Raw genomic sequence first — 19800 nt, 5'->3', positions numbered from 1 at the left:
CTTCTTAATCGTTCAAATTCGTAAGCATTGGGTCTTTTTTTTTTCTTGTTCTCCATACAAATAGCTTCTTCTTTTAAATTGGATTTTCTCTTCTAAAGTTTGAAGGTAAATAGTAAAAGGTAATTTAGTCATTTCCGAAATCATAAACGGTAAAAAAAATCTAACAAATAGAAGGAAGGACTAAACAGTTCATTGAAAAAAAGGTTAGGGACCTTACCATGTGTTTATGAAAATACAGGGACTAAACAGTGTGTTTTGTCAAAATATAGGGACTAATAAATTAATTACCCAAAGAAAAAATAAGAAAAAATGTGAAAAAAAATGTTGATCCAAGGAATCGTTAAAATTGAGTGAAATTTCATCAATTTAAATAGTTTTTGGTCTAAATGTGACCAAATAATAAATTAGTGGCCAAATATTAAAATTTTAAATAAATCAGAGTCTAAATAACATTTTACACCAAATTACAAATTATAATTTATAAGTGAATTTCGTCTTGTAATTTATAAAAAATAAAAAATCACTACAATAATAAAAATAATAGTTTATACATTGTTTCCAAATATATAAAAAAAAAATTCAAGAAAAATCAGTACAGGTGTTGTCAAAAGAAATAAAGAAAAAATGAGGAAGTCGAACTCTCATCCTTACAAAAACTGTCATTCCACTATGTCTTTACCATTCAGTCTAGCACTATTTCTTATTATAAATCTAAGAGCCTGTTTGGTTTCCCTGCTGTTTGCTATTCCTGTTTGCTGTTACGGTTTGCTGTTTGCTGGTTACTGTTTGCTGTTTGGTTATTAGTGTTTGGTAAACTATGATTGCATTTTGCTGTTAGTATGTAAAATGACTAATATGGACATCATCAATCAGATCCCTGAATTAAGCAAAAATCATCAATCGGTTTCTTAAACTAACAAAATCATCAATCAGGTCTCTGAATTAAGTAAAAATCCTCAATTGAGTCCATATCCTAAGCAAAAATCATCAATTAAGTCATTATCGAAAATTATTCGGTTGAATAGTTTCAAACGTTATTCTCCAAATCCATTTTAAGCCAACATAAAGATCATTGCAATTCATGTCAAAAAATCACATTTTCTGATTTTAGGATAGAATGAAGACTTAATTGGTGATGTTTACTTAGTTCAAGGTCCCACTTAATAATTTTAATAGTTTAGGATCCTAATTGATTTTAAAGTTTTAGTTTAAGGAGTAAAATAGGTATTATGTCGTCTCTTTTATATTTATAAATATATATAACTACTTCAGAGTGCTTGTTTACCACATAAATCTCTCTTATAGTTGCAAAGAATATTTTAAATTGACAACCTTATAATTAACAACCTTGGCATAATTTTTTTTGTACAAACTACGATTAAATTTTAAAGGGGTATTTTAGGGAACAAACCGAAACGGAAGATCTCAAGGTTGAAAAAAGCAGTGTTTTATTGCTTATTGAAACAGCTGCTGTTTACACCTAAAACATCAATCATGAGCTTTTGTATGATTTTAACCAAACAGCTTCACATCTCCTTTTAAGAGTAGAACACCAAACATGAGCCATAAAAAGTTAAAACAAACGCACTCTAAGTCTATATACTTTTTAACCATGGAAATCTTAATAATTATCAAATTTGAAACAAATTCCGATCGGAAGCCCTAGCCGGCCGCCTACGGCCCCCCTAGAGCCGGCCCTGCTCATGGATAAAACCATTAGAATAAAAAATGTATAGGTTGAATTGGTTATATTTAGTGAGTTGGTTAATTTTTATACACCCCTACCGTGAATAGTGTTTCAATCCAATTTTGATCCAATTACTTCTAATATCACCTGAGTTTTGCCAAAAAATGCATAGTCATGCGTAGTTTAGTCCGCTGTTATTTTAGATGGATTGGACTCAGATTTAAAAATCAAATTTCAAACTCAGACAAATAAATCCGCCTAAAAAATATACTATAATTTTTATTAATAATAATTACAATCTATACTTCAAAATAAATATTTAATATATCAATATATAGATTAACAATTAATGGCGTGTAGGTTGGACCGACATATGCTATTTTTATAAATTCGAAACTCGACTTAAATATAAGTGGGTTTGGATTGATCCGGGCTTGAGGTCGTTTTTTTATTGTACAATGGGCTGGATGGACTAGACGAGTACCAAGACCCGTGATAAATGTATTAGCCCTTAACGATGCTTTTTTTTTTTAGAATCACCCTTAAAATTGCTTAAAATGATGTAAAATTGCTCAAATATTTCAGTATTATGCAACGTAAACTTGGGGAGCTAATAAGATATTTTAAGCTATGAAATATCTTTAAAATTCTAAAGACCAATCAAATAATTTGAATAAGTACAAGAGAGTCTCGATATATTAAGCGAACATACTATTTTGGAATATCAACTTAATAGTTTTGAATATAAAAAGAAATTAATATGAATAATAAAATAAGCGGTTTAAAATATAAGAAGCTCTTTGAATTTGGTCAAAAATTCAGATTATCTCTTTAAGTTTAAAGAGTGTGTCAGTAACTTTTTAAATTTATTGAAAGTCACGTGATTAACTCCTCATGTTCACTTTGTAGAACAAGAGTGAATTTTAAAAAATTAAAAAATATATCCGATAAGAAGTAATAAGAATAAGGGTCAGTTTGACTACTTGCTATTTCCTGTTCCTGTTTGCTGTTGCCTTTGGAAAAAGTTGTTTTTCATAAAAGCAGAGATTCTCTGCTTTTATAAAAAGCTGATTTTCAGCGGTAAAAGACAAACAGAAACACCTAAAACGCTGCATTTTAAAATGAAAAGACAGACAGAAGATGAAAAGTATGTAAACAAATACCATCTAACTATCCCTCCAAGCATTTTTGTAAGATAAATTAGATCATTCTAAACAAATTTAAATGGATGAAAAATCACTTTTAAACAAGCCTGTGAACTAATAAAGCACTGTATAGTAGAGGAAGTGAATATGATTTATGAGCAAAGTTTGAAATGTTTTGTGATGCATTAAACTAAAATAAGCTTGATTATTAGTATTTACGGTGGGAAAACGAATTGGGAAGAAAGGAAAAAGCAGAAAGAAAGTGGGATCCACCGTACATGATACATTAATAAATCATCTCATGTGACCTATATTGCATAGGCTACCGAATCTACTCTCAAATATATCGCTCTTGATCTTTACGTACTTTACAAAAACTACTATTCATATTTTAATATAATATCAATAAAGGATTAATTTTAAAAAATGTGGAAGAAGGATCATGGTTGCTTCTTAATATTTTCAAATTTATGATTTTTAGATTGAAATTGTGATGTTTGGTGTTTGTTGTTAGAAAATGTTATTTTTTTAAAAAGCAGGAATTTATTGTTTTTATAAATAGTAACTTTTTAACTGTAAAAGGTAAAATAGGAAGTGTTTTATTAGACATCTAAAACTCTCTCTTTTAAAATAAAAAAATAAACAGAAGGAGAATAAAAAGCAACCAAACACCCTCTAAATTTAGTTCGTTAACAACCTCAACATGTAAATTTTTATAAATTTAATAATACTTTAAGCAACTTTAGTTCTTTAACTTTTTAGTTTTCAGTTTATTTATGTGTTGTTTGGTGAGTAGGAAGAAAGTTAATATTTAGAGAGAAAAATATATAAAAAAAAGAATGATTTTGAAAGATAAAAAATGTGGTTTACAGTAAATATGATACCAAACAACTTTATTTTTTTTATATTTTTATTTTGAGATCGTTAACGGCTAAATTTAGCAATATCAACTCAAAAGTCATCATCAATTTGCAAATATCGATAAGCATAGTCTTCATTTTGATAACAAAAAAAACAATGGAACCCTATGATAAATTCAATTAATTAAATTAAAATTTAATTTTCTTTATATAATTTAATTTAATTTTTATTTAATTAAAATATAAATGAATCGTGATTAAATTATTATGAACAGAATAATTGTTTCATTCGTAGAAAAAATAGTATATATCGACATGACTAATTAAAAAATTACAATCTAGAAGAATATTGGAGAAATTTCAATATGCATCTTCGATATCATAGATCGACATGACTAACAGACAGTGCTTGAATGTGTTTTTAACACAACGATGAGAAACACACTCCACCCAGAATCGATTTCACCATCTCCTTTTCTTCAGGAATGACTCCATAATCTTTCAATGAGCCAGATTTATTTCATGATGGACAAAACTCTTATATTTTTCTATGAAGAAATACATGATAACACTCATATAAGGAGACAGACGATAAACACCCATATAGAGACATACCACAACCACCCATAAAAGGGGAAATACACACACACAAAAAACTACAACAGAATGACTTAGTTTGGTGCAATATCACTTATTCACCAACTGATGTTGTTTTTTGATCGATTTGATTCATTCAGAGATGGAGGAACGCACAACATAGACGAGGTACGGACACCAGTTCATCGTCTTCGACTACTGCTCGTGGTTTAGTTCGTTCGGATAAGCCACTAGATGGGTTTTTAATGTGTAATATTTACGGTGCTTGGTTTAATGGGGAAGACTGCAATGGATTAGGAGTTGCTATCCATAAACCTGATATGTCTATATTAACCGTCCAGAGGGAGTTGTTAGCAGATACTTTTGACCTTAAGGTGATTGAGGTTTTGACTTTGCGATATAGTTTGGCAATCTCTTAATCGCTCTAATGTCTTGGTCAAAACAGATGCAAAAAGGGATGGAAACGAGCCGAACCGAGACCGAACAAGGGCATGCTCAGCTCGACTCGAGAAGTTCGGAGATCGGGCTCGGCTCGAGCTCAAAGCTCGTTTTGATTTTTTTTATATTTTTTAAATAGTTTTGAATATACTTAATTGTACCTGCTTAATATTTTATTATCTAAAATCAGAGTTCTAATTTAAACTCCAAAAAACAAATATAACATGCAATCTACAATAAATTTAAACAAAGTAATAAGATTGAAAAAATATAGAATCTAACAAATTCGAATTTAACATATAGTCTACAACAATATAGTTTCAAATTGAGTTTTGAGCCAAACATTTACGTGTGGTTCAAAGTTACTAAGTTATATATATAATATTATTAAAAAAACTCTCAAGCCTTCTCATGAGCTTTCTAGCCGAGCCCAAGGAAGCTCAGACTCGGACATTAATGCTCGACCGATCTTGATCTCGAGCCGAGCCCAATAAATTCAAACTTTGATCAAGCTTTGACCGAGTCGAGCTAGGCAGGCTTGTTTGCATCCTTAATTGTGGATAGCTTGTTTTCGTCTCGCATAGACTTGACAAAATATGGAAGTATTATCCAAGATTATAAAGAAATATTACAATAAAGATCGGACTTTAAAGTATAATTTATTCCTAGATTAGCTAATGGGATGGCGACTTGCCAAACCCTATTTAATGCTGGTTTATTTATTTCTTTTATTATTTTTCTCTCTGACTTGAGGGCAACTTTTTATAAAGGCAACTTTATATAAGGATTCAACTTATGATTCTTAAATAAACTTGACATCTCTTCCAAAAAAATACAAAAAAAAATCCTACAAATAAGAAAACCAACAAATCTACAATAATAAATCAATAGAAAAATTATTAAATAAAGAAAAAAAAAACAAAAACCAAGAATGAAGCTTATTTTCCCGGAAATTTCAAAATGAAAATAATAAGCTAATTGAAAATATGAAAGGTTTGGCGAATAATTTGATAGGAGAAATCAAATCAAGTATATTTTAGACCCATAATAAAGCGTGGAAATGGTCAAAGAAATGTAGCCTATAAAACATATCATGTGAAGAAGCCAATTTGAAAAAACTAATTAAGCTTATCTTGGACACATGCAATGCAATGCCTGCTTTTTTTAATTATTAATTAGATGTGTAAACATGAACAACGTGACAATAGGAAATTCATTTTTCCATTTGAAAGCGGGTCCCACTTCTTCTTTTCCATGTTTCTTTGACTTTTTTTGCTTAATTTAATTTAATTATTTGAAATGAAATTCAATTCAATTCATAATACACATTGCTTATAATTTTATAATTCTAACCTAACACATTACCGCGTTCTTCACGCTTTCTAATACGCGTTTTTTTATTTATTATTTCGAAGAAAAGCTATTCACGTGTCCCTCTCACCTCTCTCTTTTCATTTTATTCCTTTTTTCCTTTTTATTTTATTTAATTATATAACCAATATACCCATTTTCTTTCAAAATACTAACATTTTATATTATTAAATCACATCATCTGCTTTTTTTTAAAAAAAAAAAAACTTAATGCATATCCACCTCCCAAACTCTATTAAAACCAGAGTTTTTTTCTCTCGTACCAGTCGCTCTATTTTTTATTTCTTTCACTTACACCCTCTTCCTCTATTCTATTTCATGAAACTGAAAATTTGATGCAAATTTACCTTTGAGATGATATAGAAAATCCTAGATTGATCAAAAGCGGCTTAAAGAAGTTTGATTTTCTCTAAACATAGAGATAAAAAAAATCTGTTAAATTACCAACCTTATAAGAAAAATAGAATTCTAAAATTTGGGTTTATGAGAATTTTGAAAAGCATTGCAAAATTTGGATAAAAATGAAATTAAATAGAAGACTGGAGAGGATTTACCTCAGAAGAACAGAAATGGAGGTTTGTCGGCAGAATTTTGAAAATAAATTTCTATGGAGGTTTGTTTACCTGAGAAGAACAAAAATGGAGGTTTGTTGGCAGGAAGGAAGAAGAGGGAGAACGAAGATAGAGGGTATTTTGAGTATTTTTCTAATTTAATTTTTAAAGTTCAGATTGTTTGCATTCAAGTCCTTAATTTTGACATGTGAAAGAGGAAATTTAACGTGGGTCCCAATTGTTAGGTGTGTGTAATTCATTTTTTCCTTTTGTGACTGGTAGTTCTAGTGCGACAGACGGTTATTTAATTCCACTGAGTTAAATCGAATCTTTTATTATCTCATAGGTCAAACAGTTTTTAATAAAATTTAGGGACTACGAATATATTAAGCCAAAATAAACACCACATCATCTTATCATAACCTTTCCTCTATCAAAATTTTATGCAAAATACATTTCATCTACATATGGTATCATAAATTATAAACCTTTAATAATATTTAATGCTATCTTGAGTATATATATACGAAGCAAATATAACAAAACAAAATTTTAAAGGCAATACAAAAGTAAGGTATAATCATTGATTCTGGCCAATAGTAATATTGGCATAGAAGAAAGAATTGTTAATTATTGATTAATTGGGTTAGTACGTAACGTGTATAATAAGAGATCTCATTCTTATTGTTGAATTCACATACAATTAATTAATTAATGAATTTTATCCAAATGAACATGGTTAATGATGAATTCATAGTTTTAGTCTGATTGGTCTTTCCTGAAATGGTAGATCGCCATCTAATAATTCTATTTTTTATTTTTTTAATTGGCATCACCAGTTCACCATCTTGGACTGAAATTCTTTATCATATAACACAAGGAATGATTGAATCATTCATATATGAACTATCTATAATTTTTCTTAAAAAAAGGAATCATTACAAGGACTAATTAATAGTTAGATGTATAATTTCCTAATAAAAGCCTTGCCTTCAAATAATCAAAGGATAAAATAAGGCAAGCAGCCTAAAACAGATGAACGTTACAAAAAGAACCTAAAAATGAATTATAATATCAATTAAGGAGCTACTGGGAATTGAGCAGCCAGGCCTAGCCATGATTTGCTTTCACCTGATCTGGAAGGTGCTGCAGCCCCTGAGCCATTTAATGTGTATGGTGCTCTTGAAATGATCCTGTAAATAATTTCAATACCCAAATCAATAACAAGTTCTAAACTCAACCAACGAAAAACAGAACAACCCTGTAATCTTTTTTTTTTTTTTTTTTTTAAACTATGAATGTTCATGTGAAATTCCCAATTCATGGAAATAAGAATAACATGTTTGAAATTTTGGAATTAATTTATAGAACCTACCTATCTTTTCTCTTCTCCAAAAACCGGTGAAGGGAAGCTCTCCTTGCAATTGGTAGATCTGAAGTTGAATTAAACAAAGACGTAAATTAGTAAAGGAAAATAAATCAACAAACCTAACCATTCTGATTCATCAATATCAAGGTAAAGAAAATCTACCAGTTGAAATTGGTTTAGGGGGAGGTTGAATGCGGTCTTGAAACAAATTTTTGCCAAAACTAGCAACGGCATTAGAGGTACAAGGAACAGAACTGCTGCATTCCATTGGGGGTATAGCCAAATTGGGAGAGAAGACAGGAGGGGGATTCTTAATAGGAAACCCAGTAGTAGCAGAGAGGCTCTGAGAAGTTCCTTTTCCAGCTAAAACCATAACATCCTTCGCCTTATCAGCTGGAAAATCATCAAACACGATTACTTGGCCACCGTAGAAGATAGTCATTTGTGCCGGTGGTGAATCAGAGGTCGCAGCCTTGTTAATGCTGCAAAAATATAATTCTAATAAGCCAATTGAAACAGAGAATTCAAAATTCAAATCGATTTAAGAGTATCAGGCTAAATCTACGCACCTTAATTCGACCCTCTTCTGCCCATCTGGATCGGAGGTAGAAAACCCAGCTTGTTGAGGGAATAAATCCACAGATCTAACGTTTCTAGTCGAAACATCAAATTGATTCTCATTCGTCGGGAACAAATTCATCGTCTCCGGCACTGGAAAATAAGGACAGAAGAAGGAAAGCATATTAGATCTGATCTCCCAGAGTTCGTTCAACTCTGAAGCTTCTACTACAGCTCCAGAAAAATTTGTGGTAGGCTCTAATGTTTGTTTTCAACATATATGTAAATGATTTTCAGGTTTTTATTTTAAGCAAATAATCATACTTAAAATGAGAATTAATAATCCGTGTTGTTAGGAGACAAAAAAAATACATGCTCTTGAATCATTCAGCAGGAATATGTCAAATTGTTAAAGAGATTATAGGATCTAAAAATATCATGCTATGGCCTAATCAGATCCAAGTATCCAAACATCTGCTCACTAATAATTTAATTAGCAACTTGAAATTCTCCATAAATAGAATCGGAATTTAGAAGAAAATTTTAGAAAAAGTAACTCACCATTTCCTTCGGTGTTACAAGTCATTCCGAGACTAAGATCTCCAAAACTACCTTTCACCTTCAAGTACTGACTCAATAGACTACATCTCTGTGAGAAGCTCGACTTCTCCTGCATCTTCGCCGCCATCTGCACGGATAACTCGACTGATTCCGACGAGGAAGACATAATTCTCAGGGGAAGACAAAATCGCAATCGAAGTAAGAAAAAAGAGCAGATGCGAGAAAATCCAATTAATCAAGTCGATCTAAGTATGAAAGCTCTGTAATCTATGTTAATGGAGGGAGGGAAAGTAAGAGATTTGATGTTTTATAATGGAGGGTTGAAGAAGAAGCACGAGGAATATATGGGGCCTCGGTAGCTTCAGAGAGGAAGGGCGGTTGAATAATTATTTATTATTTTATTATTTTATTGTCTCTTTGCGTTTATTTTATTTTATTTTTATATTTTTTAAGTGGATGTTTCAAGCACGTGTTCCTTCCTTTTTTATGTTTTTCTTCAACGGCGATATTTGCGTTTTCATAATCTATACCACCAACCTACCCTACATTTGCTCACGTTTTTTGTATTTCGTTTAATGGAAATTGCCCTTTGTTTGCGGAGTGCTGTTTGTCTGCAGTTTTATAATTATTCCCCGTCTGGATAACCACCGCTTGCTTCCTTTTAGGTGTTTGTCTGCAGTTCTGTAATTATCCCACGTTGGGATAAGAAACGATTGCTTCTTTCTTTATCTTCGGCCTTGTTTGATAAAAACACTTAATTGCTTAAATTAAAATGTTAAGCACTTATTTAATTTAAGTGCGTTTGATAACGGTTGTTTTTCTACCACTTAAATTAGTTAATTAAGTTAAAAACCACTTATTTTGATAAGTCAAAATATTTAACTTATCATTTTAAGTTAAACATTATCAACTCATACTTTTTAAAAAATTAAATCATTCAATATTTTCAACACTTATAATATTCAACACTTAAAATTCAGTGCTTATTTTTTCAGCACTTAATTTTCAGTTTTATCAAACAGCACAGTCCTCTATGTTTTTTTTAAATGGATAAAATACTACAACAGGCCTAAGGTTTTTAGAGAAGTACCAATTTAGGCTTTACATTCAAAATAACATCAATATAGGCTTAACGTTTACAACATAACATCAATATAGACTTAACGTTTACAACATAGTATCAATTTAAGAATTACTAACAGAACGTGACACATCATCCGTTAAGTCTGCCAACTCAACGTCACGTCACATAAGGTACCAAAATTGACATAAGATTTGTAAAAGTACCAATTTAGGTCTCACGTACAAAATAACACCAAAATAGGCTTAACATTTACAAAATAATATGAATTTAAGCTTAACGTTTACAAAATATATCCAATTTAAGCTGTGTCAATAAGATATTTTTATTTTCTAGCATAGTACAAATTAAGGAACTCGTATAAGGCACCTTGGATTTTATGTGGCTGTATGGTAACATTTTGGATAAGTTGTCAGTTGAAAATTGCTATTTTGTGTGCCAACATGGTCATATATCAATATCATTTTAACTAATGTTCGAAATTTTGTGGATATTCAATTACTTTTAGTTTGCATATATTACATGAGCACATGAAATTTAGGAGTCATGGAATCATTGATTAAAAATAAATATAAGGTCTTAATGGGCAAAAATAATAATTAATTATATTATAATAAATAAGAAAATATAACTAAATAAAAAAGATAACATGTTTCAAAAAAAAATAACATATAAAGTTAGTAGGGACAGAATATAATATTATTAATTATGACGTTTAGCTTAAATTGGATATATTTTGTAAACGTTAAGCTTAAATTCGTATTATTTTGTAAACGTTAAGCATATATTGGTGCTATTTTGTACGTGAGGCCTAAATTGATACTTTCTACAAACTTTAGGCCTATTTTGGTACCTTATGTGACGTGGCGCTGGGTGGCAAACTTAACGGATGACGTGTCACGTTCTGTTAGTAATTCTTAAATTGATGCTATGTTGTAAACGTTAAACCTAAATTGATGTTATGTTGTAAACGTTAAATTTATATTGGTGCTATTTTGAACGTGGAGTCTAAATTGGTACTTCTCCAAAAACCTTTGACATATTTTAGTATTTTTTCCTTTTTTTTAAATGAATAACAAATATTTATATTTTCTTTATGGAAAATAACTTGAATAAAGACCTTTTATGGGAAAAATCTCCCATAATGAATAAATCCTCAAAAAGAGAAACAACTAACTTAGAGGTACAACATTAGAGGAGTGTTTAACAAAGTTAGAGGGTGTTTGGTTACCTACTTTTCACCTTCTGTTTGCATTTTTACTTTAAAAGACAAAGTTTGAAGTGTTTGGTTAAGTACCTCTTATTTGCCTTTTACACCTGAAAATTAGTTTTTTACAAAAGCATGACATCCTTGCTTTGTGGAAAAGCAGCCTTTTCCAAAGGCAAACATCAGACAGGAGCAAGAACCAGCAAATAGGAACAACAAACAGCAAGTAACCAAACAGATTTAGCCCAGCTAATGGAGATCATAGTCGACACCCTCACCTTGCACAATAATGGTATGGTTGACAAAGAAGTTATACCATTACTTTTCTCCACTCCCGAGCTAATGGAGATCATAGCCGACACCCTCACCTTCCACACCCAACTCCACGATGCTACTACAGAGGGATTGGTGATAGGGATGTCTAATTCCTATTATGTTATACGGTTTTTAGAGTCTTTTAGCTTACTTTAAGCTTTTTTTTTTTTTGCAGTACTTTAGTTAAATTGCATATTGATAGGCTAAATCTGTATACCTAATAAAAGCAAGTGCACCATATCGTATCAAGTAATAAATTGTTCCAAAGAACAGTATTGATCCCATAGAGACTATAATCTAATGCCCTATTTGTATTATAATTCTATATTATCTAAGGTATGAGTTAAGTGATTTGAGTTGTTTCTAAAATAATGAATTAAATAAACTAGCAAAGCAATTTGAATAATTAATTTGTTTAAATTAATGAATGGAAGACTAGGATTTAAGATCCTCGTGCTAATTCATATGGATCGACAAGTGTACTTTGTGTGTATTGAATGTAACTTGAGATGGTGGTTTTCCTTTAGAAAATACTAACTCACGCCAAGAATTACAAAATCAACTTCAAACACCCCTAGGCCGATGTTTGGTTAGGCAAAATTCCTAAGTGTGTTTAAAGACATTCGTTACTATGAACCATGGTTAAGACATTGTTGAAACACCTTTCCACATAATTTTGATTTGATAAAATTGTTTAAGAGTAATTAAAAAATATTCTAAACACACTAAGTTTAAATGCTTTGATTTATTCTACTAATGTGTTTGTTCAATGTTGAGTTAAATTGTTTATAAGACACAAAGATTAAAAGGCCTAAAGCCCAATACGGAAGTCAAAGCCCAAGTCAAACAGTTTAAGGCAACTCGGCCCGCATATGTCAAAACGCAGCTCAGCGGAAGAAGGATCTATAAGACCTTCGTTGAGCAACTTCGGGACGAAGCTGCTGAGTTGATTCGACAAAGAGTACAAGACAGCAGCTGAGCAAGAACAACTTCCAGACAAAGTGTTTCCACTTTGGGTAAAGTTCAGAAGACACAGAATGCTGTCTAGTTGACCTTACCATAAATGGAGAGACATTCTGCCGAGCTGACCAAAAGCTGACCGAGAACAGAAGATACTCAAATCTGATTGGCCGAGAGCTCTAAGCAAGACTGGGTGACAACGACATGAAGCCGTTTCCCTCCAACGGTTATTTCGAAATTCGAAATGGCCGATGCCTCAGACGTCTCTATAAATAGAGCCCTTCAGTTGCTTCATTCTACACAGAACTTGATCAATCCATTACGCTGACCAAAATTCTACTTAAAGTTCTGCAAGAAAAAGCAAAGCAATCTTACACTAAATTTCATATCTTTTGTGTAAAAGTCTAGAGTGATTATTCAATCATCTAAGGTGTCTTAGCAATCGTTGTTTAGGACAAACACTTATCATTTCTAGAATTAGAAAGGAGAGGCTGAGTACTCGGTTATAGTACTCAGCGAGAGATTAGGATTGAGTAGAGGTATAGAGGAAGGTACTCTTGTTATACTCAGTTTCTAAGATTGTAAAAGGTTTGATGCTCTACCGTTAAAGAGCTCAGTAGAGAATTCGAAAGCTCGGAACGTGTTCCGGGGACAGGACGTAGGCTTAGAGGCCGAACCTGGATAAATCTGCTGAGTAACATATTTCTAACCTTAAACTCCTTTATATATTTATTGCTTGCTTAAACAAAAACTGACCAAGTAAAGAGGTCAAGCTGAGTTGTGCGCATTGAATATCTGAGCTCAGGAATAGACTCTAAATGCTATCTCCTGACTCAAGTAAAGAAACTGACCCAGTCACCAGTTGACTAAGCCAGTATCTTGCTATTTACTCAGCGCCGCTGTTAAAACCTTTTTCTCACGAAAAAGAAGTCTGCCCTAACAAAAAATTTAAATAGTTCCTAACCCCCCCTTGGAACTATACTTGTAACGTTATAAGGGACCAACAAGTGGTATCAGAGCTTAAAAGCTCACTGTAAAAGGTTTAACCACCTTGAGCTGATCCCCACTATGGGCGAAAACAGCACTCGGTTTCTCCCAGGAAACCAAACAACTCAGATCTTACCTGAGGGGCTGTCCATTACTCGGCCTCCCCTATTCTTCGGGTCTAACTATACCTTCTGGAAGAATAGGATGAAAAATTTCATTCAGGCTACAAATATGAGTGCCTGGCTATCCATAGTCCAAGGTCCATTTGTACCTGTCGAAGTTGTGGCTGGCCAAACAGTTGTTAATGTTGGGGTTTAGTGTCCTATAGTCAATTGTTGCAGGATACAAACTTAATGTAAATGAATTGTTCTTTATATCATTTGTTTTAATGAGATATATGTTTTATAACTATATAAAGGCAATCCCTTTTAAGCACTAAATAAAGTCTAATAAAAGGAAATCCGTAAGTTTGTTTAAAGTGATTATAAAGTGTTCATACAAGCATGAAGTGAGACAAAACTTTATAATAAACTAATAAACTTAAAACCGCCCCAAGTCAAGTGATATGTTTAGGATTGATATATCACTGTTGAGACTTGTATGTAACAATGTCTTCTGTCCGATAGAAAGCTGATCTCACAAGCTTCATATATATAGATATCTGGACAGTTACATAGATCCGATGAAACGTCGTTCATTAGGATTGGGGATCCGATTTGAGATAACAAGATGGGTAGATTCATCCTTGTCACCTGTTCATCTCATTGGTATTAATAGGTATAAGTAATCCTCAGACTCAAAGGAATGTTAATTGGTCATCCTGAATTACTGAATGTGAGACTTTGATCCTGTGGTCCCACGATCCTTAACAGAGATGACTCTGGGGTGTGAACTGCAAAGGTTGGGTGTCACAGGAGGTAATGTCAGGGTAGTTATACATTGGATTGAGCATTTATCACTCCCGATTAATGGGAGATATATCCAAGGATCGCTTGTGGAAGACTCGACTCTAAATCCTTGCAAGGTGATAGCTTAAGAGTAGAAATACAGATTTCACTTAACCTATCTATTTGAGTTGACTCGGCCTGTACAAGTAAAATGAACGTCTCGCTATATGTGACTTGATATCACCCATAGTCATAAGATTCAGTTCAAGGATGTAGTTGATAAAGGATCGAATTATACTGTAACTAATACGGAAGGGTTAACGACAGAATCAACCTGTCTTCTTAACGGACTCTGGGGGAATGATTACAGACTTGCCAATAACATACTCAGTACATCATTCCGTTATGCAAGGATTAAATATAATTCTTGAAGAAATTAATTTAATAGTTGCATACGGCTAGAAGTAGTAAGAACCTAATGTATCACACATAAGACTTGGAACCAAAAGAGAGATGGATGTAATTAATAGATGGAAGCCCAATTGAGCCCAGTGAGGCCCATTTAAACAAGGGGGGCGAAATTTATATATAATTAGTGAGTAATTATTTTAATTCTGTTAATCCTAATTTGATTAGGAATATGAATTAAATTAATTAAGAGATAATCAAGTTAGGAGTTTTAATTAGATTAATATACTCCTATTATTATCCAATAAGGTTATTTATTATTATCCTAGATATATTAGATATATATAGTGAGATAATAATTAGGAATTCTATTCCGAATTGAATTCCTATTAAGTAACCTAATCCTATCTAACTAGGGTTTAGATACAAGTGATTATATATACCACCTTGCTATTAGAATTTCGGCCAATGCTCCCTAACCAACCCTAGTGGATTTTCGAAATCCCCTATTAGAGAGAAAGAGAATTCGACTCCCCCAGTTCGAGGACAAGAATTCATACGGCTTCCGTCGATTGATTAATTTTCATTCATCTCCTTTTCTCTTTGATCTTGTGTTGGTTAATTAGAGACAATCTATTTTGGTTGCATCTCATAAGGGTTGATTCTAACTTAATCTCACCGTGTTCACGAAAGAAGGAAAAACAATCAAAAGGGAGAAATTCGTTTTTCTTCGCCTACATCAGGTAAGTTCACTGTTTCGCGGATTCCCGGAGATTAAACCGTCGGATCGTCGCGATTTTTGGACGGTAGCTTCTAGACATATTCTTCCACGTTTCCACCGAAGGGATTGTCGTTTGGAGGTCTGGAAGGTCTGTTTCGGATAGGGGCAGATTGGTAAACAGTTTACATCTCCTTTGAAGTTGTGGGCACTTCGTTTGCAACGGTAGATTGATCATCGAAAGGTATTTCTTCTTATCCATCTTTATATGAAATAACGATTAACGGATCCTATGGTTAAAAGGAAGTAGGCTAAAATTTTTATATTTCCGCTGCTATACTTTGGCCTAATTTCCTTCAGTGGTATCAGAGCCATCGTTAAATCCGTTATTTCATATATGAAAATTTAGAAGTTTTTCAATAGGATTGAATAAATATTTATGGTTAGGATTAATTAACAAATAGTTTGATTAATTAATTCTAAAGATAAATAAATTTTGGTTAATTGTTAATTAAAATTAATTATGCGTATGTTCCTAATTATTTCGGTTGATAATCATTATAATAAAATCTATTTGTTTTATAGTTAGGTTAATAAAATTAGTTTTATTAATTCTAAAAGATAAAACGGAAATCTATTGTAGTTTTTCTTATTTCTTAAAATCGTTTTAAAATCTGATATATATATATACATATATTTATATTTAAAAAAATAAAATAAAATACGACAGCGGCTCAGGTCGCGCCTCACGGCGCGACCAGCCGCGTGCGCAGCCGCGGGGCTGCTGCCAAACGGCAGCAGCCCAGTTTCGGGCCCAAGCCCGAATCCCACTTGATTTTAATTGTTAAAATCGGCTTGAATATAATTTATATATATATATATATATATATGTTTCAGAAATTAATAGTTTTCTGTTTTGATTATCGAATGAAAATTCGTTTAAAAGTTTGTTTTTACCAAGTTGTAAATCAAAGTGTTAAATGAATTGAAATCAAAATAATTGGGACATGCATAATCGACGTTTTATATGGTTATATTAATCTAAGGATTAATATAAAGATACAAAACGGTTAGAAGTAAAATTGGATGAAAGTTAATTTGACGAGTTAATGTGATTAACCTAAATATTACATAAGCCGGTTATGTAATCAACCAATTAAATTTATTTAATTGAGTCTATGCATGTTTGGAGTTATGGACATATTTGGACCCTCTTTTAGTCTTTTGGTATTTTTAAAATAGGGCCTGCGCGTCCTGCCTTTCTACTATCTATTGTAATTTCTCCTCTCATCTGATTCCCTTCAATTCAATTGAAGTTTTCTTATAGTAGTATAGAAATTAATATGTAATTTCAAGGCGCCATGGAGAAGACGGAGGACCTAAAGAGAAATATATAATAGTTAGTATTTCCTTAGGTTTGGCCTTTTATTCCGTCTCTGGCTCGACGGAATAATTTAGATGATATGTCCATAACGCCAATGTATGTGAATGTATGTATGTCTGATGTATGCTAAAGCAAATCAAGACTAAGTTAGATTATGAGACTTAAATAAAATCCCTCGTTAAAAAGTTAAGTAAATAAGCAAGTTATTAAAATCGGTTGCCCCTCCCTAATATTATAATTCAGCCGGCAGTACTGGGGGCCTTTGGGTTGTTGAGTAAACTCAAGCTCGGGGTCTTATGGTAACACCTGAATTATCGAAAGTCATTCTTTCATGAATATGGGGTAATACTTAAATTAGATTATGATAATTGGATGAGCAAACTCATGTTGTCATAAACTAATGGGCAATATGGTTGGGATTAATATGAATAGCATATTAGTTACTAATGTGGTTAGTAACCCAATAACCTAGGAGTCACATTCAAGATGTGATTGATTACATGAATCTACCTAACAAATGAGACTAGCTTGTTGAGCAAACTCAAGGCGAAATCTCAGGAGTTAGGATCCTAGCTCACTAAAGGATTTGTGAAATTCTTCGAATTAATATGGAGGGTTATTAATTTGGCAAAATAGTGGGAGCAATCTGAAATAAACTAAAAGGCCTATAATTTTAGATTGATATACTTTAAAGCAAATGAATGACATACGTTTACTCTTTCTCACATCTCAAAGTTTTAAATTAAAACACTCTTAAAATCATGACTAACACCAATCTGCAAAATACATTTACCGATAACAAGTTGAATAGTTCAAACTTCACCGACTGGTATCGCAGCCTCAAAATTGTTTTGAAGTTCGATAAAATAGGGTATGTATTTGATACATCGATACCCCCTATCCCTGAGGATGATGCTCCTATCGAGGAAATCGATGCTTACCAGAAGCATAAGGCTGATGACGATCATGCCGGATGCATCATACTTGCATCGATGACATCGGAATTAAAAAGGCAACTATGCATGTTCCATCATCGTGCACCTAAAGGAACTGTTTGGGAAACAGACCAGGTGCGAACGCTACGAGATATCCAAGTTGCTATATCGTTGCAAGATGCAAGAGGGCACATCTATAATGACACATTGTGTCAAGATGATTGGCTACATTACCAAACTTTCTAGTATTGGATTCGCGATGGATAACGAACTAAGTGTAGACTTAATTCTTCAATCCCTCACAAAGAGTTATTCATAGTTCATCATGAACTATCAGATGAATGACTTGCAAACCTCTCTTGAAGAGCTTGTAAATATGCTCAAGTCAGTTGAGCCCAATATTCAGAAAGACAAGGCTATACCGGCTCTTGTCATAGAGGGATCAAAGAAGAGGAAAGGGAATTCTCCCAATCCTAAACATCCCAAGAAAGGTAAGAAAGCCATGCCCACTAAAGTTAAGGGAAAGGAAATGAAGAAGCCCAAAAGAAAGTGCCATATTGTGGTGACGTGGGGCATTGGAAGAGAAATTGTTCTTTGTACCGAGCTACCCTCTAGAAGGGAAAAGCCGGTACTCCAATATATGGTATGTTCTATAAAGAACAAACATTGCAATTTTTATAGAGATTCGATTTTCTATTTCTCAGGAATATCACAAAATGGGATTTATGTGTTGATTTCTGTTTTTCGCAATTGATACCAAAAGACATAAGCTAGATAATTCAACTTACTTGTGGCATTGTCATATAAACAAGAGACGCATGCTAAAGCTACATTCAGATGGGCTTATAGATCCAATTGATCCTGAATCATTGGAAACATGCGAATCATGTTTAAAAGGTAAAATGACAAAGACACCCTTTAGCAATAAAGGTGAGCGTGTATTAGACACTCTAGGACTTATTCATTCAAATGTATACGGTCCTATGTCAGTCCAAGCAAGAGGAGGATTCAAATACTTCATTAGCTTCATAGATGACCATACTCGATATGGTTATATCTACTTGATGAGGCACAAATCAGAAGCCTTTGACAAGTTCAAATGCTTCAAGAATGAAGTGGAAAATCAATTAGGAAAGAAAATAAAGACGTTTCGATCTGATCGAGGTGGCGAATATCTTTCTGATGATTTTCTGAATTATCTAACTGAATGTGGGATATGCTCACAATGGACACCTCCCTATACACCACAATACAATGGTGTATCCGAGAGGAGAAACCGTACCCTATTAGATATGGTACGATCCATGATGAGCATGGCCATACTTCCAAAGACGTTCTGGGGCTATGCCTTAGAAACTGCCCTCTTCACCCTGAACCGAGTACCAACGAAATCCGCTAGTTCCACACTATATGAATTGTTCGTTGGTAAGAAACCCGTGTTCTCGTTTATGAGAGTATGGGGTTGTTCAGCATATGTCAAACGCATTGCGTCCGACAAATTAGATTCTAAATCTGATAAATGTTTCTTCATTGGATATCCTAAGGAAACCATAGGGTATTACTTCCATCATCCAAATGATCAGAAAGTAATAGTATCCAAGTACGCAACCTTCTTAGAGAAAGAGTTTCTCGAAGAAACGCAAAAGGGAAGTGTGATTGAACTCGACGAAGTTCAAGAGGAAGAAAGACCGACTGAAACAACAGAAGCGGTTGAGGTACCCGAAGAAGTCCCATTAGATGAGACTCCAGTGGCACCTATTCGTAGATCACGAAGAGTTCGT

At 32.9% G+C, this 19800-nt stretch overlaps 1 protein-coding gene across 1 annotated transcript; it reads right to left on the bottom strand.

Annotated features, from left to right (window-relative positions):
- Window positions 1-7532: 7532 nt before the first annotated feature.
- Window positions 7533-9464, bottom strand: LOC136202549 (protein TIFY 10B). The gene is made up of 5 exons (XM_065993242.1): window positions 9138-9464; window positions 8588-8729; window positions 8181-8500; window positions 8025-8082; window positions 7533-7842 (listed from the first exon to the last, which is right to left on the bottom strand). The coding sequence occupies exons 1-5, from the start codon at window positions 9301-9303 to the stop codon at window positions 7728-7730; spliced, it is 801 nt and encodes a 266-aa protein (XP_065849314.1). The 5' UTR covers window positions 9304-9464; the 3' UTR covers window positions 7533-7727.
- Window positions 9465-19800: the final 10336 nt, after the last annotated feature.

This window comes from Euphorbia lathyris, chromosome 8 (assembly GCF_963576675.1).
Source record: "Euphorbia lathyris chromosome 8, ddEupLath1.1, whole genome shotgun sequence".
Lineage (NCBI taxonomy): Eukaryota > Viridiplantae > Streptophyta > Magnoliopsida > Malpighiales > Euphorbiaceae > Euphorbia > Euphorbia lathyris.
This window is presented reverse-complemented; position numbering and strand designations above follow the sequence as displayed.